The sequence below is a fragment of the Platalea leucorodia genome, assembly GCF_965183815.1.
Source record: "Platalea leucorodia genome assembly, chromosome: 5".
Taxonomy (NCBI): domain Eukaryota; kingdom Metazoa; phylum Chordata; class Aves; order Pelecaniformes; family Threskiornithidae; genus Platalea; species Platalea leucorodia.
The window spans coordinates 59706179-59732052 of NC_138827.1; the positions used below are offsets into that span (position 1 = coordinate 59706179).

At 43.4% G+C, this 25874-nt stretch overlaps 1 protein-coding gene across 3 annotated transcripts in view; it reads left to right on the forward strand.

Moving 5' to 3' along the window:
• Window positions 1–25874, forward strand: part of HDAC4 (histone deacetylase 4) — a 263446-nt gene that overhangs the window by 123423 nt on the left and 114149 nt on the right. For all 3 annotated transcript variants that reach the window (XM_082314488.1, XM_082314490.1, XM_082314489.1), the window contains exon 4: window positions 17661–17905. In XM_082314488.1, the coding sequence (XP_082170614.1) occupies window positions 17661–17905 (245 nt within the window). The remainder of the gene's footprint in view (window positions 1–17660; window positions 17906–25874) is intronic.

Below are 25874 nucleotides of genomic sequence, written 5' to 3' on the forward strand. Positions count from 1 at the left end.
GAATATACACAAGCAGTCTCTCACAAAATGCCATTAGATCACCTCGTCTGGCTTTCCACTGTATTGTAAGTTAAATGCCACCCAGGAAAATTTAGGTCAGTACCTTGTGTTTTGCCAAAGATTGTCATCTGGCAAGACAGAGTTGTGAACTGAGAAGGGGAAGATCCACCACTTCTCTTGGTAGTTATTGTTGTCCTTAATCATCTTGACAATTAACTTGGCCTCAATTAAACTTCCTTCTCACAGCTGAGAGAGAGGCCTTTTACTGCAGCCTTGGAGCCCAGGAGCACCTGATATTTCCTCTTAGCTGGTGCTTACATGTTGTAACCCAGTGGCTTTGCAGTTTTGGTGGACTCATCCAGGTGACATCCTTCACGGTGGTGTATTCCCTTCTGTCTTGCAGCCACTGTTGTCTTTTCTCTGTGGTTGTTCCAGTTCTTCAGTACACATATTAGAAACTAGTTACTGGAACCGTAAGATTTTATCAGTGCTATTTAGAAGTAAAATTCCCTTTATGCCCTCTCTCTATTTTTAGGATTTATGAGCAAGAATTGCTTTTTCAGATGATGCTCTAAAGAGAGCTAAGCAGTTTGTTTTCACACATGCTGTTGTGTTTTATGAATATTTCAAATGGTCTGGCTTTCCTTTCAAGGATGCCTTGTTTCTGTAATCTTTCGGGTATACATTTTACTGGATAAATTCTGTGCTCTGTAAGAAAAAAAGCACCTTAAGTTCAGAATTTCTTTAAATGACTTAGCATATTAAGGCAACTACATATTAAGGAGAAGTAATTTTATAAAATATTTACCCTAAATGAGAGAAGTTGTTTCTGACTTAATGTTTCCCATAACTTTATATGCTTTAGAAACAAGAACTATGGCATTGGTAGCTTTAAAATAGAATGGCAGTACAAAGACAATAGGTACAATGACCCTAGAGCTAAGCAAGGTCTCATGCAACTTGCAGAAGTGCTGTTTGCCTCTTCAGCAGCAGCAAGTTTTTTGCAAATTTGTGTTGCACAAAAGAAAAATTACAAAAAGTGATTGTATGCAAATGGATTTCTAGCATTGCTTGAAAAACATCAGTTAAGAATGGGTTCATAGAGTTGAGGGATGAAGCTGTAGAACACACAGTGCTTTGCCTAGAAATAAAATACTATTCATGTAAAACGTGATTTGCTTGATGGAGAAGGGATTAATTGTGTATTGGTATCAAACAAGAATTTTATCAAAAGAAGGTTTTGGTAGTGATTGACTGTTTAGCTTTGGATACCTTCTTTAAACAATCTTTTGTATAGGAATGTTTGAAGTGAATGCAAGAACTGAGTGTCCCATTTTTGTCATGTTTCAGTTATTGTAGAGTGCTATAAAAAGAGATACAAGGTCTGGAGACAGACCTTACGGAGCCACATCATCCCTATGATCCTTTGTGCATTCCCTAATCTGAAGAGAGATAGCCTTCTGTTAATTTTCCAGATGTGTTCCTGTTCACAGTCTTTACCAATAAAGATGCTAAGTTTGACAATGCGTGCAGAAGACAGCTACCTTCTCCATTTCTTAAACCCAAACGTGGGGATTTGGGTCCTGTCATGCCAATACCACACTCTGGCAAGGCACAACTCTAACCACTCATGGGTTTGTTTCAAGTAGTGGGAGAAGTCATCCAAAAAATGGCTGGCAGCTGGTAAAATTCCTGCTGCTGATTTGGGATTTACCCAGGTTGTGTTTAGCGCTGGTCACACCACATACTGAAATTGCTGGGAAAGACTTGCCATATCCACAAAGTCACTGTGTCACGCTGGTTTTCCTCCACCAGTCTTGCTTATGTGCCCTTTGCCTCTTGCTTCAGGCTGGTACCTTCCGTGCTCAAACCCAGCCTTCCCTCTTCTGCCACCCTGCTTTCTCTTTTTTTCAAATGGTGGCAAATGGAGGGGGAGTTTCATACTAATCCTTCTCCAAACCTTTAAGATAAAAGGGGATGTGAAGGGAGATGTCAGTGCAAGTTCTGCCTCACGGTCAGCCTCCTCCTCCTCCCTGAAGCCTTCTGTCATCAGCTGAGAAGTGTTTCAGGGCTGTTGTTGGCTCCAGCCGTGCGTTTTGGTGTCTAGCACAAATGTGGGAGCCCAGTATGGGGCTTCTGGAAGCAACCCTAAGCAAAAATGAGTGTGCCACTGACATTCATTTGTAGCCTCATTTCTGGATAATGACAAGGGTGTGTACTATTTCAGGGAAGCAATAGGCGAATCATTTCCATCTCTACTTATTTACATCTCTAGTTATCACTAAATCAACTTTAACTTTCTTAAACTTGCTTTTAAAAGCCTTCCTCTTCAGCTTACCTCCTGTAGTTGTTCCTCAGTTGCTTTCTTGGATGTCCTTTTAATCTTTTTTTCCTTCCAGTTTTCTGAATGCCTTTTGTCCACATTTCCCCTTCATAACCAAGTGTCCTCTTAAGCCTCAGTCAGCTGAATCACCGAACCCTCTTTCAGTTCTTTCCAAAGTCTTTTATCTTTTTCAAGTGCTCTGAAAAGTCAGTCATCGTTATTTTATTTTAGGTAAGGATACATATAGGATCTCCATCCTTATATATATTTTAAGTCTCTCACCTTTGGGCGAGCATCCTGTTTCTTTTTGTGGAAGAATCAGGCTACAGTGAACCCCTAGGCAGAGAAGTTTGTCGCCTGAATGTAACTGGAGCAGTGTTGTAGCCTACCACATAAGTAGGTAGGCTTCATTTAATTTGCCACGATCCGGAAACCCAGTAGTTAGGTCCAGGTTTTGCATTCTGAAGTAGCTGCCCAACAGAAATAAGCCATCTGAGTGCTGGTCTTCTGATGTGGAGCTGAAATGCAAATGCAGTGTGGGGCCCATGAGCAATGCCTGCCTGCAGCGGGAGATCCCTATGCAAGAGGGAGGCTGGATCGTTGGGCTGGGGCCAACTGCATGAGATTGAACAAGGCTCAGTGCTGAGTCCTGCACTTGGGTCACAACAACCCCATGCAACGCTACAGGCTGGGGGAGGAGGGGCTGGAGAGCTGCCTGGCTGAAAAGGACGTGGGGGTGTTGGTTGACAGCCGCCTGAACATGAGCCAGCAGTGTGCTCAGGTGGCCAAGAAGGCCAATGGCATCCTGGCCTGTATCAAGAACAGTGTGGCCAGCAGGACCAGGGAGGTGATAGTGCCCCTGTACTCGGCACTGGTGAGGGCGCACCTCGAGTACTGGGTTCAGTTTTGGGCCCCTCACTACAAGAAGGACATTGAGGTGCTGGAGCGTGTCCAAAGAAGGGCAATGAAGCTGGTGAAGGGTCTAGAGCACAAGTCTTATGGGGAGCGGCTGAGGGAGCTGGGGTTGTTTAGCCTGGAGAAGAGGCGGCTGAGGGGAGACCTTATTGCTCTCTACAACTCCCTGAAAGGAGGTTGTAGCGAGGTGGGGGTCAGTCTCTTCTCCCTAGTAACGAGGGATAGGATGAGAGGAAAAGGCCTCAAGCTGCGCCCAGGGAAGGTTTAGGTTGGGTATTAGGAAAAACTTCTTCACTGAAAGGGTGGTCAGGCACTGGAACAGGCTGCCCAGGGCAGTGGTTGAGTCTCCATCCCTGGAAGTATTTAAAAGAACGGATAGATGTGGTGCTCGAGGATATGGTATAGTGGTGAACTTGGCAGTGCTAGGTTAACGGTTGGACTTGATGATCTTAAGGGTCTTTTCCAACCTTAATGATTCTATGATTCTAAGAGTCTGTGCTCTGCATGCTCCGGTCAAGATCAGCTACAGCTTCCCAAACTCATTGATGTCTGCCCTGTGCTTTGATCAGCCTGACTTACACTAGATACCACTCTTAAAATTTCATAAATTAGAGTATTTAATTCACTGAGACTGTGCCACTCTTTATTCTCTTTGGTTTTACCACTTTTGAAGTTCTTTAGCTGCACGCCATGATTTAGGTTTCATATTAGCTGGCATATGCACTCCCCCATGGCCCTGGGGTCAGGCTGGGTGCTGTGCAGGAGCTCGCGCCGAAATCCAGATCTCTGAGGAGCGGGGCAGTTTATTCTCCAAATAGCAACAGGCAATAAAGGAAATGCTTTAGTATTAAAGGTTTATTGTAAGGAAACAGCTTACCTAGATGAACATGGCGAGAAAACTTCCTGACCTTTCTTATGTTCCACGGAAGAAAAACAACTCTTTGTGGAAGTGTTTTGACAGAATCCAAGTTTAGCTATGATGACATGTGTAGTTAATTATATCAAGACCATGTTTCTTTTAGTAAAACAGCATTTTCCCATGAACTACAATTAAACGGAGTTTGACACTGAAGGACCGACTTGCATTTTTAAGTAACAAACCCCAGAATTGCCTTACCAGAGCAGTAAGGAAGACTCCGTCACCTCTTGCTTTGGTTGTAGTAGACGTAGTGTAGATGTAACGTAACCCAAATTTTACATAGCTGTGTTTGATTTGTCTTCAGCTTGGATGCTGCTCAGTTAGGTAATTTCCAATAGCGGGTTCAAAATAGAGGTGAGTCTTTAACTTCTGTACCCAACTAATGCCCGTCTTTCTACTCTTCTATGCATGCTACCAAGGCTTTTGAGGGTGATGGGTGCCACAGAAAAAGTGATGAAAGTACGACGAAGGAAATAGGAGGGGAAGTGGGAACTCATGTGGGTGTTTGTCCTCATTCATCCACCCTTCTTTGGAAAAGGGTTTGCTGTTTCTCTGGCAATACACATTAGAGTAGGGGAACACTGACTGTCCTTCTCTTCCATCTTCTCTACAGAGCCCTGGGGGGAAACAGGAGTGTCATCGTCACTGCTCTTCAATAGGGGTGAGGTCATCCCATATAATAAGGATGCAGAGAGGGGACAAAGTGCTCATTCTTGTGAGCCTTAGAAAGCATACATTTAATTTTTCCTTGTTTTTACACATTAGTGTTTGGTAGCAGTGCTCCTTACTCCAGGTGAAGGATAGTCTTTGGGGAGGGGGGAAATAGCCATCTTGTGCTCCACCTTTGGTTCACGTTGAGAAAAGGGGGAGATGGCTATTTTAAGTGCTTGACCTGCTGTTTATATAAGCAATGTTTTGCTAAATTCAAATGTTGTTCTCAATGCCAGGGACCTTTTCATTGCAACTGGTTGTGTAAGGACTTGCATGCATTGGATGGGCAGAGAGTGACGGCAGTCCTCTTACTGCCTCGTGAAATGCTGCTCAACAGGTGTTTTGTGAAGCTGCTTAACAGACACAGTGGGCAACCAACCAACTTACATCCTTTAATAAAAAAAAATTAGAACTTTAATTCTAGAAGCCTGTAGCAACAAAATTAAGTTGTCCTTTTAAAAGAATGTGTTCATTCATAGAGGTATTTCTTGCTACGCTGTTTCTTCCTTAAGAAGGCAACTTTAAAAAGGAGTTTAAAAAAATATATTACTCCTTTTGAAAATACGTAAAACTCTTATGATTAAATGTGGGTCTTAACTATTGTGTTGTTATGGATCTGTTATGTTAAAACTCACTTGTTAAAACTCGTCCCTATGTCACTCTGGCTCTCCACATGTGTAGGAAGCAGTGCCTGTCCAATACTGATAAAAGAAAATTATGATCTAGTCTTCACAGCCTGGGATATTTTCAGCAGAATGAGTGCTGAGTTTTTGTTCCGTATTTAAAAGGCCATGCTGATGTCAGCGGTTTGTGCATGAATGCCAAGAAAAAGCTTGCTTCAAGTGAGAGTCATCACTGTGGTGTTGGGAAACCTTGTCATGCGTGGAGTACTACTAGGATGGGGGATGCAGGGAAGATCTGCCATCATCCTTCAGGAATTTGGTGCTAGCAGCAGAAAGGCTGATTCTTCCTGTTAGCCCATGCTCACACCGATAGGCTTCCTTAAGAAAAGGGCTTTGTAATTATCCTCACTCCTTTATCAGCCTGCTATCTTTAAATATGTTCATTTTGTCTGATGCAGCTTTAAAAAAAGAAAAGTTTTTCGTTGTTTTTTTTTTTTAATAGAAATCTTAGCTCAGATGTGTGTTTCATAGTGTTTGCATTAAGGAAGTGAAAGGCAACTCCTGTGTGTTTTGCAGAAATGAGAAAGTGCTTTAGTGTCATTTCTCTGTGCTGTCGTGGAATCTGAATATTTTGAGATTATCTGAATTTCTCTAGAAAACTACTTGTGTTTAACATTCTCTTAAAATAGCATTTTGTTTTTCCTATGTGTCTTAATCATTTTAAATGGATAACAAGTAACATCTTGAGTCCTCGTGCAGCTGAGGTACCTGAGTATATGTGTTATTCGAAAGCAAAAGCTCTGAGAGAGGGGGCTACAGAAAGCTGTGGGCCACTTGCCCATTTGAATGTATGCTTCTCTTCTTGAACCACGGTCTGGGTTTCTAATAAACTGCTGAAAACACTGCAGCCTTTGAGCAATTCATGAGATTTTTTGAGAGCTGCTGAGTGCTTTCCTACTACAGTTTGCTATTTAGCTGTTGGTTTTGCTGCTTTTACTTTTTTTTTTTTCATGACGGAGGAGATTGCATTGTACATTTTGAGGCTTTTTGTACAGTTGGGAGTCCCTTTACTATTGGCAGAAATGAGTTGACTAGCCTGTTATTAATAACCATTCATTCATTTGCTGTTTAAAATGACCAGAATATGTCTTTTTAGTAGAATTATAGCATATACTGTGGGACAGGTAGTTCCTAAGAATTTTGTTTCACCTTCTTTTTTGATCTTAGAGAATTAACGTACCATGGCTTAATTTCTAAATAAATTGGTACATTAGATCTTGAGCTGTTCGTTAAAGCTCCTGTTCTCATGGAGTCACCAGCTGCTGATCCCAGAGACCGCTGCGTTGCCTCTGCTCTGCCGTGCGGTTTTCCTCAGTGGTGCCCAGACCTGCCTTCGGCAACATTTGTGCTGCTGCTTTTTCTCCTTTTAATGATAACAATTCCCTTCCCTCTACTCACAAGCTGGCAGGACACAGCAGGTGCAGGAGAGCAGGGGCTGGCCATGGGTTCTCTGTGTGGTTTTGGCAGAGGACCAGCATTCCTTCTCAGCAGCAGATAGGTGACTTTGATCTCCTAGCTCTTCTCGATGTCTTTAGGAAGCTGACAGCATTTCCTTGTAGCCATAACTGCTTTTATCACACAACTCCTTTTCGAATGGCCTGGCTGTTTACCAGCTGGCACCATCTCTACTTGCAAGCAAACCTTCACTTCAGTTCTCATCACATCATCTTGCCCACTCTGCCCCAGGATCCCTTCCGTCTACGTGAATGGCACCACTGTGCTTTGACAGGAGTTATAATGGGAAAATAATTCTTTCTTGATGCATCCGAGCAAGGAGGAGATGTGATGTTTGCTGTCCTCCTGAAAGTTCACGGTTTAACTCTTGGCACTCCTGCTCTGTCGCTAGTTCATCTGCTGGCTTTTATTCTTGCTGATGTAGAGGTCACCGCTTTGCAGGCTCTAGAGAGAACCCTGTAAGAAGGTCCAGGTGTTTGTGTAACCCCAGCTTTGCAGTGTATCCCTCAAACTCACCCATGCCTATCTAGCTGGGTAGATTTCCCCCCCCTGCCCCGGGGAGTTTTTCATGTATAATCTCAGGATGAGACTTGCAGGCTCCTGCTCCATCTCCTCCATGTTTTATTCTCTGTTCTAAAGTATCACTTTCCCGTGAAGGAAGTTCATGGTGAGATGAGAGAGAAGCATATGAGAAATCCAAGTGGGTTTGTCTCTTCAGAAGAATATCAGATCTTCCTTCAACCTGCCTTTTTGTCTTGGGTACCTGGTAAGGTGCGGAGTTTCTTGTACCAACAGCAAGACAGATGGATCAAAGAGGTTCAAGTACCAGATAATGCTTGAAACAAGGAGGCAGGTGAAATTATATTCCCAGGAATGCCTTTTAAGAAGGGATATATATTTTTTTGTTTTGTTTTCTGGTATTAATTATTATTAATTTGGATGCTTTTTCCTGTGGAAACTCAGGTGGATTTTGGTTGTCTACCCCCCAGCATGCAACGAAACTGTGCAAGGAAAGGCTTGCTATAATTGTATGAGGTCTAAAGTAAGAAATAGTCCAAGCTGACTCTTTTGATTTCATTATCTTTAATTTCAGTAAAAGCACTGGCATAATGCTAGACGCTCATTTGTTAAAGAAGTTGTTGATTAAAAAAACAAGACCGAGTAGGATAATGATTGAAAACGATGCGGTGAAACTAGAGTGTCTGTCTTTGGAGCTCCTCTGTCCTGCACAGGCTCATCTGTTGGAGACATCCATGCAATCAAGGTTTTATTCCTGGCCCTCTCACAGGGTCCGTGACATGAACTCTTCACATTCTCATTAAGGAATTACTTATTATACGTTGTGTATTCGGCGGTGCCCTGTTTTATTTGTGAAGTCTTTGCTTTCCTGCTGTAGCAGGACATAATGATGAAGGTGCTCAGGAAATCATGGTGGTGCTGCAGTCCCTGGTCAAGAGTGTTGAAGTCTTTGCAGTACTTTAGATGGGACCATCAGAAATGCAGGTGGCCTGTAAGGTCCAGATGTTTAGCCATGAAAGTTTATATTTTTCTAAACTTTGATGTACTGCTCTGAGGCTGTGAGCGGGAAAACACTACAAAATGTTATTTTCTGTCTATTATTGATGGAATTTGGTGGTGGTTCTTCAAGTAAAGAGAAATTTTTTAATGTTTTAAATCTAAGATGTAGAAAGTAGGATAAGTGGGCTGCTCTTCAAGTTTTGGTTTTCTTATCGTTACGAATAAAATTTGTATGTAGATCTCTCATAGGTTTCTAATAAATGTGAATGAGATCTTTTCAGGGAAGATATTAGGATCAAAAAAGCTGGTTATAGAAATCCAGAATCACTGTGCCCTTATTATGTCTTCAGGTCTCAGTAGTAATCAGCAAAAAGTTTCCTTGCAATGAATGAGTGAGTGACATTTAAAGCTCCATCTGTTGACTACGGTTCGGTGCCTCACGATGTGTTTCAATGGGTGATGGGATGATTAATTTTGGTTCCCATTCATGCCACATGAAATATTCTCATAGCAGAGAATGACTCCAGCCCTTGCTGAACTGCAGCATGTGTGGTGCTTGTAGGAAACCTCAGCTGCTGTTTACTCCTAGCTTGTGCGCCGAGAAAGGATCTAGGCTGCGTTTGCATTCACCCACGCAGCTCCGTAGCAGGCTATGCAAAAATACCGGTAACTGCGGTGTACTGACCTGCCTGCTTTTGAGGGATGCCTCCATCGCCAGTGCCACTGCAGCTTGCTTTGCTTTACAGACCTGTTGCGAACAGAGGACTGGCCTGTCCCTGTAGGTGAGGACCACCTTCTGATTTCAGGGTGAAATACTGGTCTGACTTCTCCATCTCGCTGTCCTTCAGAGTAGCTGCACTGTGATGCTTAAGCTCGTTGCGTAATTGTAGCCCAAAATAAACCCACCTGGGATGCTGGTCCTTGCCTTTGGGAGAGTAGAGGTAAAAACTAAGTAAAGCAGAGATCATGAAGTGCTTCTCCTTACTGCCCCGCAGCACCCTACCATCCCAGCTCTGCGCATAGTCCTTTATTTTGCCCTGGAGCGGTACAAATTCCCGGAGGAGCGTGGCAGGGCCGTGCCTTCATCCTGCCCCTGTATGATGCTCGTGATGTGCCGCAGAGGATGCTGGTGTCTTGAGTGCTGCTGCACCAAGGCCTCCTGCTCCCACCACCTGTGAGGGGTCCTGGGCAAGTTTTGGGGCTCCTCTAGTACAGCCTGGTGAAATCTTTTCAAGAGAATAAACTGAATATAGATAGTTGTGTGGGGTTTTTTTCCTCTCACCTATTAATTGCTGCTTATATTTGGGGCATCTGCACCGTGTCTTTGTCCGCTTCGTTCTGCTTTACACACAAAATACGCTTCTTTTATCCAGGCACTGCAGTCAGATACTGCAGTAGCTTGTTTCTATTAATAGCTCTGATCTCACCGTCTCTTAGTGTTTCAGCGAGTTTTGACATTTTTCGGAAGTGGAAGGCCCGCTGGAAAGGAGTGCCTCGGCTGCCCAGCCACTGCGCCGGCTGGCGGAGGGGAAGCCGGCACTGCTGCCTGCTGCTGCCGGCACCGCGCGGGCAGAGCAGGCAGTTCCCGGCAGGGGGGGACTCAATTCACAATAATCTAGCGACGCTCAAATAACACAAATCTTCCTTCCAGAATAAACCACCGCAAACGCTCCCTCGGCTGCGCTTGAAGCGAGCAGTTACTCCTTGTTTCATTTCCAGGCTGATTTCAAGCAAAATGAAGAAGGTGGGTTTTGGAAAAGGCGTTTCGTGGCTTTGAAGCCTGCCTGAGTCGTGCTCCTGACATACCAAAGTTGTTTTTGCCAACAATGACCTGGTACTTGAAGGCTTTGCAAAATATAGGAAATTTTTTAAAAATCAAAACCTGTTGCCAGACAGCAAGGGCAGCCCCCAGGAAATAAAGTTGGTGGAATAAACACATGATTTTTTGCTTCTGCCCAGGGATGAAAGCAGCTGAAAATAATGCTTAGGGGGGAGGTCCGTGCACAGGGTTGCTCAGCATCCCGCGACTCGTGCTGTGCTGGGATGGCGCTGGTTCAGCGGGGCGGGATGGCGTTGTCTCCGCCAGCAGCACCTGAGAGCCTGGGGATGCTGAGCGCAGGCTCTTACTTGTGTATTTTTTGTGTGTGTGCTCAAAGGCTGACGTGCTGCTATTGGCAGAATCTGTCTGGAGGGCAATGCTTGCACGCCAGTAATTAGAAAGCAAACTCATTAGTTAGAAATAAAGCCCAAGTCCAGAGAGGATGGGAAACGGGGGGAGAAGCTGAGTCAATGGTTTCTGGAAAGCGCTGGCCGGGGAGGTTCAGCCACAGCCGTCCGGAGGAGCGTCCCCTCCCTGGTGTGCAGTGATTTGGAAAGGCACCAGGGACTATAGAGTTACTGTAGGAGCTGAAATGCTTTTTTATCAGGGTTTTGTGCACTCTGTCTCCTAAGCTTACTCTGTCGCAGGCACGTGGTGGTATGTCCATACTTTATATACTATTGGGGCTGGCGGTGGGGTGCTGCTTTTCTTCCTCCAGCCTTCACCGGACACTCATCCCCAGCGTTTTGCAGCAGATTTGGGAAGGCCGATGCGATTTCTGCCTTCAAGCCGAAGGAAATTGCTGACTAAAGAGCCAGGGCGGCTGGGAAGGAGCTGTGCAAATTCCGTGGGACTCACTCCGTGCCGGAGGGAGGGAGGTCTCAGGGAAAACGTTTAATGCACTTCCATTTGAAGGTGACGTTGTACTTAAAATGTGAGACAGGCAGTTTTCTGTGCTGCTTAAATGGGGGGGGGAGTGCAGAGAAAAAGAGTCTTTCTGGCAACAGCTTTTGATTTTTTAAAAAAAATAGTTTGAGAAATATTTTTGAAGTTCAGCCTAAGTAAAGGTTATGCTGAAACGAGATTTGAATTTAAATCTTTGTTTCAAATATCCCGTGTACTTCTTGTACTGAAATTTTGTTTTAACGTACGTTTTAGTGCGTTTTCAGGACTGAGTCCTATATTTTAGTCCTTTAAGGGCTTGCATAAAAATACTATATCGGAGAAGGGGAAGAAAATACAGTTATTACTGTTAGTTTTATTTAAATATGTATGCACGTATTTAAGTAGTGTCACCTTCCCCTAATCCCATCCAAAATTCTCAGTACTTGTAGAGAAGTTATTTTCCATTTTGGAGCATGGAAGAAACTCAACATATGACTGATCTGATAATGTGTTTATCTGCAGCCTTTATGTGAAATGATTTTAATGTCAAGCATTTTTTGTAGAAAATGCAGTCTTACTTTCAGGTTTGAGCTTATCACATCTATTTACAGCAAACGTGTTTAACAACTTAAATGTTTTTAAGATGACTTCCACTCAGTGGTGTTATGGGCAAGCTGCAAGATGTCAAATTTACAGTCTCACTCACGAGGCCGCTCTGTGCCGGCAATCGATGGAGACTAGAATGCTTTAGCTCTTAATTAACGTACAACAGACAAGCAGTCTTTGATGCATAGCCATATTTTATTTATTTTGGGAGGGAGAAACCAGCAGAGTGTTTCTAACTTGGTTAGAAACTTCTAACTTGACCATGAAGAAAAAATCCCTACATGCCTAGGTTAAAAAAAAAAAAAAAAAAAAAAAAAAATTAAAAGGTAAAATTCCTCCTGTTTTCTCCTTCTTTTCCTACAGGGAAGGAAAAGGCAGGGAGAACACGAGATAGTTTATTATTCATAATCGCGATCTTGTCTTCTAATTCATGGCTATGGCATTTCTCATTAAAACTGTGAATATAGTCTTTGTGCTTTTGCTTACGTCATGAATCTGATTGTATTAATATGTTCTCAAGGCAGAACCTATAAAAGCAATTTTTTAGTCTACCATAAAATATTCATAAGAATACAGGCTTTTTTGTTTTGATGATGTGTTCATTAAGCAGAGAAGGTTTTATTGTTTTCGGGAGGGCTCTGTAGGTCAGAAGCACTCACTGTTTCTGTGGGGAACTCATGGCATTTCAAATAGGGGGTTTTTTTGAGACTGAAATAGTAAGAGTTGGGGATGACGCAGCCTCCGCCGAGACTCTGAATGGGAATTGTGGTTGCGATCTCCGCAGCTGGCGCCCCGTGCCGGCGCGTCGGGCGTTTCGGGGGGGATGAGTCCCTTTGGATGGGAAATGGGAGGTTTGTCAAGTTTTCTCAGGACCGTTGTCCAGCACGGTGCAAGATAAGGCCCTTATTTAGGGAGTAAAGTAGGAGTCATTTATCATAAGACACAATCAGAAGTAGTAGTGATCGCAAGTAGTAGCGTTTCCCTTCTGGCTGAAATTGGATTTACTTTAACATGTTGAAAGCTTTTATTTTTTGCTTTTAGGAAACACAGTGTTTGGCTCATAAAGGTGTGTGTAGGAAAATGCATGTGGATTTCAAGGAAGATTGCATTTAGCCTAAATAGTGTTGACAAATTCAGTGAGCTGTATTAAAGATAAACAGATTTACGTGGAGACAGGGTAAGCGGGAGCGAGTGACTGCTACCTCTGTATTAGTAACGCTGACCTTTAGTCCACATGTATAAAAGATGGGAGATGTTATTGCCAGGTGCTCAGAAGTCTTCATCTGGACATAAAAATAGTCAATGCATTTAAAAGGCTTGTGATTCACGGAGCCTGCTGTGCTGTTTGGTTTACTGACTCATTGAGTTTGATCCTCTAGGATTAACTGTTTCGAGCTCTCCTGGAGCCTTGGGGGCTATAAAGTTGCATTAAATCATACTCAAGATTATCTTTGGGGAGTTTTGGAGCTCCGGGGTATTTGTCTATAAATTTGGGGAGGGGAGGAGTAATAGGAGAGCTCCAAGTAACACTGTGCATGTATCCAAGCACTTGCCTGGACATCATTTCTACGTGGATCCTGTGCGTTGCTGATGGTCAGGTGTGTCTGCATCCTCACGTTGGAGTGATCACTATAGGTTTGATTCAGTGGGTAAGACCAAGCTGAGTTGTATAATTCTGTTTCAGCTTCTTCTAAAGTTGGATCTCATTCATGCTGGAAAGCCGCCACCCCTGGTGAAACAGTGCGGTAGCCTGTCGAGTTCCCCTAGATTTGCCACCTGGTAAAATTGCTGCTATTCCAGGAATAATCACTGTACGTCTTTTGTAACATACAGCAATTACATTAGTAATGCTCAGGATATAATACTCATATGCAGATGATTAAAATGTATTTTTGATAGCCACGGTGGATCATATTCTTGAAGGTGGATTGCTTTTGGGGGCTTCTTTTTGGTTTTGACCAAATAGCTGCAAATACCTAGTTTGCATTAGGACTCCTTTTTATTTTCTCTCTCCCCAGTTTCTGTAAAGATCCAACATATAATGGGGTTTTTACTGGCATGGAAAATTTACTCTTGTACTTTTCCAGGACACATCCCATTTCCCACAGTCCTTGGGACACATGATGGTTTCAGATTGCACCTCTTGCCCCATATGCTGCGCTGCTGGGGCAGGTACTGTATAGATATAGGGCTGTTATGGGGTTGCCTGAGCTTGAACAGTGCTGGAGGAATACAAAACATTCTTCTGTCACTCTGAAATACTGAAATCCTGGCAAACCTGGATCTTATTTAAAGCATCGCATCTGAGATGAGAAGTTTGTGAAGCGATAGTCCGTGAAACAAGATAGCCTCCGCAGGGCTGGTTTCGAGCTGTCAGCTCCCACTCGCGTGCCGGGAAAACGGATGAAGGGTTTTTTCTGTGCAAGCGGCTGCAGCAGTTGCCATAGGGATGCTCTGTGGGTAGGAATGGGAAGGGGCTGACCACAGTATCGAGCACGTAGGAAAGCATTGGCCGTTACCGAGGAGAGCTTAGGAATATGTTGTTCAGGTGAGTTTGAGTGGTTATCTATAGGTGAGAGCGTGGCATTCTTCCTGAAATCCCTGGCTGTGGCTCGGTGACCTGCGGCAAGGAATCCCAGCTCTGGTCCTGTGGGGAGGAGAGGAGAGTGGGGAAAAGGCCACAGGAAGGAAAACAATAGGGAAGTGGAGGGAAGAGCTTGTGGGTTGAAAAATAGCAACACTTCCAGTAATGTGACCTTTTGCAGAAAATGTTTCCATCCAAAAAAAAAAAGCCTTCTCCCCAGCACAAGCTGGGTGTAGGGAGGGAGAAGCACGCTGCTCTTGCATGCATGCTGCGCTCCCGCAGCCTGCTTTTGGGGGTCATATGTGACCAAGCAGGAGGCAGCCCCCGCACCCTGTAGGTGCAGACAGGACCTGCCCACAGGGTGTTGGGCAGGAGGGATGGTGTGGCAGGGCACCGGGTGTCTGCTGCGGCCGTGGGCTCGATGGGCAGGTGGGTAGCATTGCTTTCCCAGCTTTGGAGGAGTACGTGGGCACCCTGAGATTTCTGGAGGAATGACCCGCTGTGAGGTACACAAAACCACGGCCCCTCTTCTCCAGAAACTTTAAGGAGTTCAACTCATAATTTTGTCTCTATAGGCCACTCCCTTCGTTTTTGCATCTTTATTTTCAAATAAAAGCAATGGTATATTTTTTACTGTGCTTTCCATTTCCTACACTAAGCTATATTTCTCTACTAAACTATATTTCTCTGCTTTTGAAGAAGTGATGATGTTCTCCCTGAAATCGGTCTTGCGTAGACCGAGCAAAATTTGTCCATTCATCTCTTAGTACGTGATTTTGTTTGTTTGTTTTCCCGCTTCAGCTCCAGCAGCATTGGCCTGGCTGTGCTTTTTAAAACCCCATCACTTTGCTCAATGTCGCCCTTTCCAAGGAGCTGCCGTCTAGGATGGCATGGCCTTTCCTGTGGTCCCTGTCCCGGCATTGTGACCTTGCCCTTGGCAATGCATTTTGGTTTATGTGGGTTTACAAAACACCCCAGATTTTTCTGGTTTACTCCACTTTTTTTTTAATTTTATTTTTCTGTGCCTCTGTGCTTCATTTAGCTTCAGCTTGTACCAGCATCAACTTCTTATGCATCAGTTACTGGCAAAAATAAATAAACAGATAGCATTTGAGGAAGACCCTATTAAAACTCTTTCTCTGGGATTGATGATACTAATGTCCTGATATGGTTTGTAATGTTACGTGTGGGCATTTGCTGCCTATTGCTGTGGCTCTCTCCGGGGGATGGCACAGAAGGGTGACAGCAAAGTGGCTTGTGTGACCAGAGCTGTATGCCACGTTCAGCACCGGGTCCTCATTTATTTCTAACAATTTACAGTTGATTTCAGGTGACCTCTGAGGACGCGCTGCTTGGAAGAACACAGTGAACTTGGTTCTGCGCTCCTGTCTCGCATCCTTGAGGAGGTGGCTGAAATCAGACCTAGAGTTTAATGATCAGGCTTGAAGTGAAATACAAGTTTACTTTTGTATAAAATGAAAGTTCCTCTTCAAGTAGTGTTTCCACAGGTGACATACACAGGTGGTGAAAGCTGACGGTCCGTCTTAGTAAAACTTTTCCTTAAGCCTTTTGCAGTTCCTAAATGTCTTCCGTGCTTTTTCCTTTTGAATTGGAGTTTACTTTACCAGCTAGTTCATTTGTAGGCAGGGAGAAATTAGCTTTCACGTAGTAAAACTGCCTTTGCTTTTGCTTTGGAAGGATGTCTGTCCTACTGGGGCTAGCCTCGTGGTGGGTTGTACCGATAGTTTTGTAGTAGGGCAGCATCTCTACCCCCATGAGATCTCATAGCCTTCCCCAGGCGCGTGCAGGAGCCCCACAGACTCTTTGGCAAACCCTGGGGAACCCTTTCACATGGAGTAGGTGTCTTAGCAGATGTGTGACTGATCCAGCTTCAGTGATGCTGCTGATGTTCCCTCCCAGCCCTGCAGAAACACATCTTAAATATTAAAAAAAAAAACAAAAAAACAAACAAAAAAAACCAAACCCAAAAAAACCCCAAAAACCCAAACACGAACAAACACTAGATAAAATAAAAAACCCAACCTACCAAGGAAAAAAAAAAAAACAAAACACTTTATTTTCCAATTTTGTTGAAGCTCAATGTTTTTGAAGGGTTAGCCTCTTTTATTCTGCAGATGATGTTCATTCAAAGGTATCAGAAGAGTTATTGAGTGATTGCCCTGTAGAGAGAGGCATTAAATTTGGCAAATGTACGGAGTAGATGTGAAATGCAGAGCTGTCATTCAGGTGGAATTTAGAAATCTTTAGTCATTCATGGGATGGCAGTAATTTTTTTTAGCAGAAGCAAGCTGAGTTTAGTTGTTGCAAAGCTGTTTTTTTGTAGATGTCTGTTGCTGCGCTTTTTTACAACAAGCCCCTTGTCTTCAGGGAGATGCTTTTTGTGTAAACAAAGAACTGGTCTTTACTACACAGATAATCAAGGTGATAGTTTTCCCTTTCTCTTCTCTTAGCGTACATCCCTTGGTACACATTACTGTTCTCTACCTTAGTCTTGGTTGTGCTTCAGGTTTGTCCCGCTTGGAGTTTGAACGACAGAGGCAAGTCTTTGCACAGTCACCATTTGGGCACCAGCTTCCTGTCGCTGCCCGCCCTGCACTGTCCCCGCGCTGCCTGCGAGATGCGTTTGCACCTTTCTGGTGGTTGCCGTGAGGAAGTCTAGTCTGTCACCGAAGCACTTAACAATTTTTCATAGGTGCCTCATTGCCCATTTGTTTTTGGCTAAGCTCCTTTGAAAACTGGTTGTGAAGGGTACAGCGCGCAGTGTTTTTCTGCAAAAGTTTCTTAAAATGGGACCCTCGTCTTCCTGACCATAGGACTTCATCAGTTGATCCGTCTTAAGTCAAGATTGATCCTTTCTGTGAAGTCTTAGATTAAGCTTTAGCCTTCTTATTTCAAGTGATGCTAGAAGAGTGGAACGGAGGTGTATGTTTTGAATACACAGATGTAGAATGGTATCAAGAAGGTTCATGCGCGATGCATTGAAGTCCATTGCTTTTAGAAAACACACACGTTTGTAGGAGGTGGTGGCTGGAGAAAAGCTTCTTGAACTCTGAATTCCTGTAGTGCTTTTTTTGCCATTTAAAAAATGGGTTGAGTTTAAAGGTACTGTTCTTGATTCAATCCATGGTTCCTCAAGGTCTTTCCTGGACACAGTATGAGAACTAGATCCCTGTGTGAATGGGGAATACACTCATCTCTGCTCTTGTGTTTTCATGTTGTAGTTGATGTGACCACAGCACTGCCCTTGCAAGTTGCGCCGACTTCAGTCCCAATGGATCTGCGCTTGGACCACCAGTTTTCCATGCCCGTGACGGAGCCGACGCTACGGGAACAGCAGCTCCAGCAGGAGCTCCTGGCGCTCAAGCAGAAACAGCAGATCCAGAGGCAGATCCTCATCGCCGAGTTCCAGCGGCAGCACGAGCAGCTCTCCCGGCAGCATGAGGCCCAGCTGCATGAGCACATCAAAGTAAGTGATGGGCAGCCCTGCATTGGGTGGCGTGCGAAAGCAACCCCTCACCAGGAGATGCATCAACTAATTTATTTTGGGGGGGTGGAGATACTGTGCTGGACTTGGTAACCCGTGTTTAGAGAATGATCTTTTGTAAAGGGATGCGAGCACCAAGATTTAAAAGGGGGTTAGGTTGGAGGAGAGGAAGCAAGGTAAGCTGGTGTCATGTTAAACGTTATCTCCCTGTTTGCGTGTATTCAGAAGTCCTGTGCCCCACTGCCAACAGGTGGCTTGCTTTCCCTGGATTTGGGAAATTTCAGTAGAATTTAACCCAACAGGAGGGCTTTTAGGTTACCTGTTACTAATATCACATATTTGGGAGTAGAGTGCCATATAAACTGCTCGCTGGACATACGCTGTTAGCACAAGGTGCAAACCAAATGTTTGGACCTTAGTGTCTCTGCAGGAATAGGAAACACAGATGCAGTGGGTGTGGGTATATCTACACAGCATGAGATTTTTCGGAGTTGCACAGTGCAAGTTAGGCACTGGCTGGGTACTTTGTGCTGCTCGGCACGGAGAAGAAACGTAACACACAGGATAAGTAGGAAGTACAGTTTAGAAGATGGCTGTTGCATAGTGAAAACATTAGACATTATATAAATATTTCACAGTGATAGACTATTGCTATGGTAACATAAGCTTTCAGAATTGCTAATATGGTCTCTTTTCAAAGGGGGATTAGCGCTGCACGTGGTAAATAGCGTTAATGTAACATAAAAAGGCAACCTCAATTCAACCTTATATAACTTCCATTTTAATACAAAATACATGTAAGAGTGGGAAAGAGAGAATTAAAAGTTAATGGTGTATTATTTACAGACTTTTCAAACACAGATATGAGCCTGGGTTTGTAAGAACAGTTGCTGTTTGAAGACTGATTAACAGTAAATGCCTGTGTCCTTAGTGGGTCCTCTGTGTTCTCTTCAGGACAAAGGTGTGGGGAAGTGCATGTGTGTAAATACATTTATATATATGCTCATATGTATGCATAAGTGTATATATGTGTGTGTATATGTATGTATACACATATGTCTATATGTACACATTTGTGCATGAATAGCACAAGAACAGTTACAGCATCTGCGGTTCACATAGTACATTCAAGAGGAAAGGGTGGGAAATACCTGTGACAAATATTTCCCCTATTTCCTTGTAATTGCATGTGCCTTTAGATGTTTGTCTATTAAAAATATGAAAGGGTCATTCAGATTTAACGGACAAGCTCTAAGCACTGATGATAGGAACATATTTGCTCTCATTTATGTTAAAGCTATGACTGATTCTGGTAAAAGTCTGCATTAGAAGGAAGTCGAGATCTAATTTTGAGAAGCCAGTTAGCACAGTATATCTAGACCATTAGGTAATGAAGTTCTTCCTCTAATGTGTAAGCCTGGCTAGATGAAAAACTTAAAATAGGAATGATATAATCCTGTATAAAAAAGGATGACCTGCAAGGTGATCTCCCATAGTAGTAAGTGTGTCATCGTGCTCAGAATTGCTTTCAAAATAAAACAGCACATTATTGAAATAAACCGCGTCATATATCACAAATAAAATAAACCCAAAACTGTACACAAACGTGTCGTTATGATGTGCTTTTTTTTTTTTTTTCGGAAAACATACTTCTTACATTTGTGTTCATAAGTCAGCCCACATTTAGATGACACAGATTAAACTAACTTTCAGAAACTGGCAACTGTGTTAAGTGTAGTGACTGCAGGTGCAGGGAAGCTATTATTTTGTCCACAGAACTAAAATTTATAACCTCATATTTGGACTTTGAACGTTGAGCTGTTCAGCTCCTTTATGGCTCATGAAAAAAGCAGAGGGGATATTAAAGCAAATAAGAAAACCTTTTATCCTGTGTAAGCAAAGCACTAGGGTTTGAACTGTGAAATTTGGTATAGAAATAGTTCTAAATGAAGATGCAAAGCTCTTTTTGGAGGAATTCAGGTGTTTTTTAATAAATCAGCTGCTCAGTGTGTGTAGTAAATGTCCTATGTGCACACACGCGTGCATGCACACCATGCTGCTCCAAGCATGCAAGGGAGGGCTTGCTCTTGCATGTACATTGGATCAAGGAAATGCTTCCTACTGCTTCTCTCCTCATCTTTTAATGCCGTGGGCCAGGAGCGCACAGCATGCAAACTTGCCTGTTTTGTGAAAGGTCTATGCAGATGTGCTACTGCTGGGCATGTCTCTGGAGTGGGGATGTGGTCTATCATCTTTTCTGTTTACTCAAACACTGAATGTTTAGACCAAATATATAAAGGAAACAGCAAATTCTTGACATCCTCTTTGGGAGCTCAGAATAAGTTAGCTTCATTTGATGATTGGCTTATGGCATCACTGATGAGATTAAGAATTTCATTATTCTCTTGTCTCCAAAGCGAAGTGTCCAATATGCAGAAATAGTTTAGACTGAGTGATGTAGTTGAAGATTCTTCAGCTGAAAGTATTTCGTAGCCTGAGCTTACGGTGTTGTAATGAAGGTGTCATGAGTCCATCGCTTTTACAAACTTTTATTCTCAAGTTTCTTCCTCAGGTGGAGATGAAGTCTCTCTTCGGGTAAGAAAAGGCTTGGGAACCTAAACCTACCCAATTTTCTGTTGATTAAGATTATATGTAATGACTACAGTGAGCTTGCAGCATGCCTTACTGCTGCACGATGTTTGGTTCTTGGGCGTCTTCAGTGTCTTCCCTGACATTGGGGTTTTTTCACTCAGAAAGTAAACTTTCAGCAGCTATTGCAAGGTGGTTGTACATCTTGCAAACTTACTTCCTTTCCAAAAATCTGGGGCTCCTGCAGTTTGGTTAGAATTTTCAGCATTAGAACAACCTCAAAATCTGATGAAACAAAACAAAAATTAAAAATGCAAATGTCAGTGCTCTAAACTTAGTCTGATGTCAAGCAAAATGGCAGTTCTTTGACTTTCTCCCACTCACTGGTTTCCTTGGAGGTGATGAGGGCCTTCGTTAATCATAGTATTAAACCCTGCAATTGCTTTGTAAACTATTTCTGTGAAGCAGGAATAATTTCTGCATCTTACAATGTTTTGCGTATCTAGCACTATCTGGGATCAATTAATTTGGCTTTTTTCATTACAGCCTAGCATCCACCATTTTAGTCAACAAATACAAAGCATTTATTTGTTCATCTGTTTGTATACTTGTGGAGCAATTTCTGTGCTTTATCCTGTCTTACACCTGTTTCTAAATCCTTTTGCTTACAGTTCCTAGATTGTAAACATATTTTTGGATATAGCAGACCAGTGTCTGGGTAGAGTTACATATGCAGAGCAAACGTTGCACTGCATCCCTCTTTTGGCAAGACATTCAGGTTCAAGTACCTTTTGCACTCTTCCACTTATAGATGTTAAACAGTTTTGTCAACAGGAATTCAGTGGCTGGGCATCTGCTGCTAAAAATAAGAAAATACTTTTGATGCATTTCTGAAGGAGCTCTTGTATACAAAGGGGGACAAATTCTGTATTTTGGACAGACTTGCATACAGCCAGCATTGCTAAGTTACAGCCAACAGCACTTTGAAGATTTTAAAGAGCTTACTCATTTTAAATGTTTAAACCCTTAGCTAGTACAACAGGAATCATGTTTTGTGGTTTTCTTTCTCTTATTACGTTGGTGTTGGTGTGAACAGAGGAACTGTTCTGACTCGATATGAATTAAGAAGGGGGGCAATATGTCTCCCACCCCAGAAACAAAGCACCTAGTATAAGAAACATCTTAAGGTCATCTTAAGTAATGAAATTTGGCTTGAAAAATGCTGGCATTTCTGTCTTGTTTTTCTATTCAAGTAGATAACTTTTTACTATTGAAATATGAAGTTTTGATATTTCCCAAAACTTGGTTTTATTCCAGCAGCCCAATCTTAATTGTCTGATCAAGTGCAAGAGGAGAAGATGGGATGGTTGCAGTCCTGCCAGATTGCATGTGCGATCCCTTCCCTTGTACCCCCCGAGCAGTCCTTGCTTTTATAGACATGGTATTTTGGAAGAAATGGCCTCCACATAAAGGTGGCGAGTTCCAGAAGATCACGCAATTGGGAGAGCCAGGCTATGAGTGAAATAATATTTGTGGAAGGGAAGTATAATGGACGCAGTTAGAGCTTGGCGCACGGAGGGAGTGGTATCGTTGCACGTGGGGAGTAACGAGAAAACCCTGACATGTTTGGGGAAAATAAGCCGAGCCTTATGAAGACTTCACACCATATGGAAATAGAGAAAACTGTCTTTCACAACTACAGTGCAGCTTTGCAGATTGCTTGACATCTGAAAGTGGCGCGGGAAAGGAAGCCAGAGCTGGTGAGCACCGGAGGCTGCTGCGGGCTGGCTGGAGGCAGAGGCGACGGCTCCTCTCTCCTGTAGCCGCTTACCTTCAGTGAGATGGCTTTTCCACTCAGGCATGCCTCGCCAGATGTGTAACAATATTTATAGCCTTCAAATCTACCTTCCTAAACACAAACAAGGATGCAATAAGGAGCCTGGTGCCTTGGCCGTTGCCAGTGAGACGCTGGAAAGCCTCTCCGCAGGTCCCAGTGTGAGCTTTGATTGACCTTTGATTGTGAAGGAATGGGCAGTGAATTTTTTCCTTTGTGAGTCACTCATTCCCAGCCAAGATCAGCTGGAAGTTACCAAAAGCTTTTCCATTTGCCTTCTGGTTAAGGGCTGGAGCGAGACGATTGAAGAGGGGCAGGATCCATGCTTTTGCCAGGGTGACAGTCACCTCGGGTGGTGTGAGCTCAGCAGAGAAGCGAAGGACGTGGTGGGTAATGTGGTTAATCTCTTCTGTCCCTGCGCTGCCTGAGCTCGGAGCGGGGTTCTTCCCAGCTCTGGCTGTTTTATAGCTAAAGCCGGAAACTTAATTCAGGATGCTGACGCACGTCAGTGTTAGCACATGACAGCAGACACCAGAAGAGTCCTGATGGCGATGGGATAGCAACACAGGCAAGCAGCTGAGCCTCACAGCTCCTCGTGGACCTGAAATCCTGATCTTGGAGGCATGCAAAGATGTTAATTCTGTTACGCAATGCTATTCCTGGTTTTCCTGTAATCTGAGAAAAGAGTATTTGTGTGCATCAGTAGCAGAGGGAGTGCTAGTCTGTACATGCAACGTATGCAGGATGGTCAGAGAAGTCATGGGTTTGCATATAAGCAGCAACAGCGAAAGGAGCTTTGTAACAATGTTCACTGAGGAGTGATTCTGAAATTGTTTCCTTTTTATTAACACAGCAATTTTCTAAGTTTAACAGTATGCTATGCTGCTTAATGGCTTTATGCCAATAAATAAAAATACGTGGAATGTTTTCAGACATTGGCTTTATATATATAGCAACGTTCAGCTAAAGCCTGAGGAGATGGTTTCTTGCTGGATAGTTTTTGCTGGTTTCAGACGACATTTTTTTCATCAATGTAGCTCCCGAGCCCTGATTGAGAGGTGCTGAGCGTGTCTGGTCCATCCTTCCTACCTGCAGCAGCCAGCACGGAGGGACTTCCTCTGCTCGGTTCTGTGCCTCTCTTCTGCAGAGCACCCATTCCTCACAGCCTGCATCGTTTTCAAGAGAAACTTAAAAAGCCTGGAGATACCAGGTGTCCGCCTTTGTCTGTATTCTGACGTGATAGGATTATTCATCTTAGAAAACTGCAGCTGGGCACAGTCGGTGGTAAGAAACCAGACTGAACATTATGTGCCCTGTTACTACTTGAATGCATTGTACCATGCTCCCTTGCTATTTCTAGATGGCTTCCTGTTCTTTTTTGGTGACCTTGCCTTGTTTTTCTGGTATGCGGAGCTGACTCCCAAGACTTAGACCTGGATCCTGCAAAACTTAACATCTGATGGAAGTAACTCTGGGGAAAGCTTTTGTAAGATCAGAGTGTTTGCTCTCTTTGAAGGGTGGGGAGTATCTTTCCTCAGCCTCAAAGTCAAGATCTTTTCCAAGAACAGTGAGGACAAATCTGCACACAGAGGGGTGGGTAGTGTCAACAAATTCATGTAGCAGCTTGGACACCTGTAAGCCCCATTTCTGAGTTGAAGAAGTCAACTACCTGAAAGGAGGTTGTAGCGAGGTGGGTGTTGGTTTCTTCTCCCAAGTAAAAAGCAATAGGACAAGAGGAAATGGCCTCAAGTTGTGCCAGGGGAGGTTTAGATGGGATATTAGGAAAAACTTCTTTACCAAAAGGATTGTCAAGCACTGGAACAGGCTGCCCAGGGAAGTGCTTAAGTCTCCATCCCTGGAGGTATTTAAAAGATGGGTAGATGTGGTGCTTAGGGACATGGCTGAGTGGTGGGCTTGGCAGCACAAGGCTAACAGTTGGATGCTATGATCTTAAAGGTCTTTTCCAATCTAAACTATTCTATGATTCATGCAGCAGGCTGGGTTAACTTGGGCATCTTCCTACCTAGTGTTGGTGGTTTCTGGACTGAAGCTCGATTGCTCTACCAGGAAGATTGTCTGCCCTGGTCCTTACAGACCTACTTTAAACCTGATAAAAGAAGCACATTTTCTTTTGGCTTCTTCTGAGATGGGCCACAGTTTGTAGGCTGGAAGGAGCAGAATGAGAACTCCAGATTTTTCCAGGTCTGAGATGTAAAAACCTTAGTCAAAAGTGAAATGTCAGATCTCACTGCAGCTAGTGGACATCATGGCTTGCATGCTGTGAATCCCCGTACCGGCGTCCATGGAGTCTACTCATACAGCTAGCCTTGTCCTCCTTGCACCATTACTCAAGTGTCTTTGCTCTGGGGCTTCACAGCTTTCCAGCAGAATACAGAGGTTTTCTGACCCATCAGCGGTGGGAGATGAAAAACCTATTGCCCCCTGAGCTTGGCTGCTCCACGTTCCTTTGGTGAAGCCAAAGAAGAGGCTTTGACCTAGTGCATTTTCTTGTTACTTAATCTCCAGAAGTTGAACTTAAATTGGGCTGACTTTTGGGTCTTCTGAAGGCTGAATGTCTGACGTAAATGGCAGAAATGGCAGAGTTCACTGGCTGACAAACAGATACAGGATCTTTTTTTTGGTAGCACATGCTCACTTTTTCTGTGGAGTCCGAACAGTTTTTGAAGTGGTCTAATTTCTGTTCTTTCATCCTTTATAGCATGAGTTTGTCTCCCAGTAAAATGTGTGTGGGGCACAGTGATTTTTTTTTTTTAAAGCTATAAGCCTTATGGTCTCTATTCAATCTGGAATTTCAAAGTAAACAGTAGAAGAAGGAATGTTTTGCAGTTCACACCTCTGACTTTTCAACTCCAATTTTATCTTATTTTTGAACTGGATTAAATAGATTGGAAGTAGTCAAACATAATGCTTAGAGAATCAGGGCAAGAGTGAAGAAATACCCAAGTGAAACTTGCTGTTATACCAGGAATATTGACCTGTTAATATATGTCATCACTGATAAATTAACTTTGATAAACTTGTAAGTCCTGTTGCTGCATATGGTCTCTTAACAAAATTCAGCTGTTGTATGGGAGAATGAAGTTGCATTTAAAATGTAAATCATGTTGTGAATAACTTTACTCACACTCAATACGAACAACGTTGTTGGATTAATCCCTATGTTTAAGTTTCCTGTTTAGCTAGTGGCAGTGTGTAAAAATTATAAATATTTGGTATTTATGTTGCTGGCGTGTTACCTTTAAAAATGCTGCTTATGCTGCGCTCGCACAAGCATCAGATGATGTTGAACATTCAGTTTTAGCATGCAGCCTTCCTCCGGGCACTGCAGGTGCTGGGGCTGTCACTGCCTCGTGTCAGATGATGAGCAGCACTTTGCAGTCCACTTCACCACCGTGTCCACCCTCCATCAAATGGAGCTGAACCCGAAACCACACAGGAGCGGCAGCTGATGCCTTGTGTCAGCAGCCACGCTGCCAGTGGTGGTACTCTGTCCTTGTTGCTTTTTTT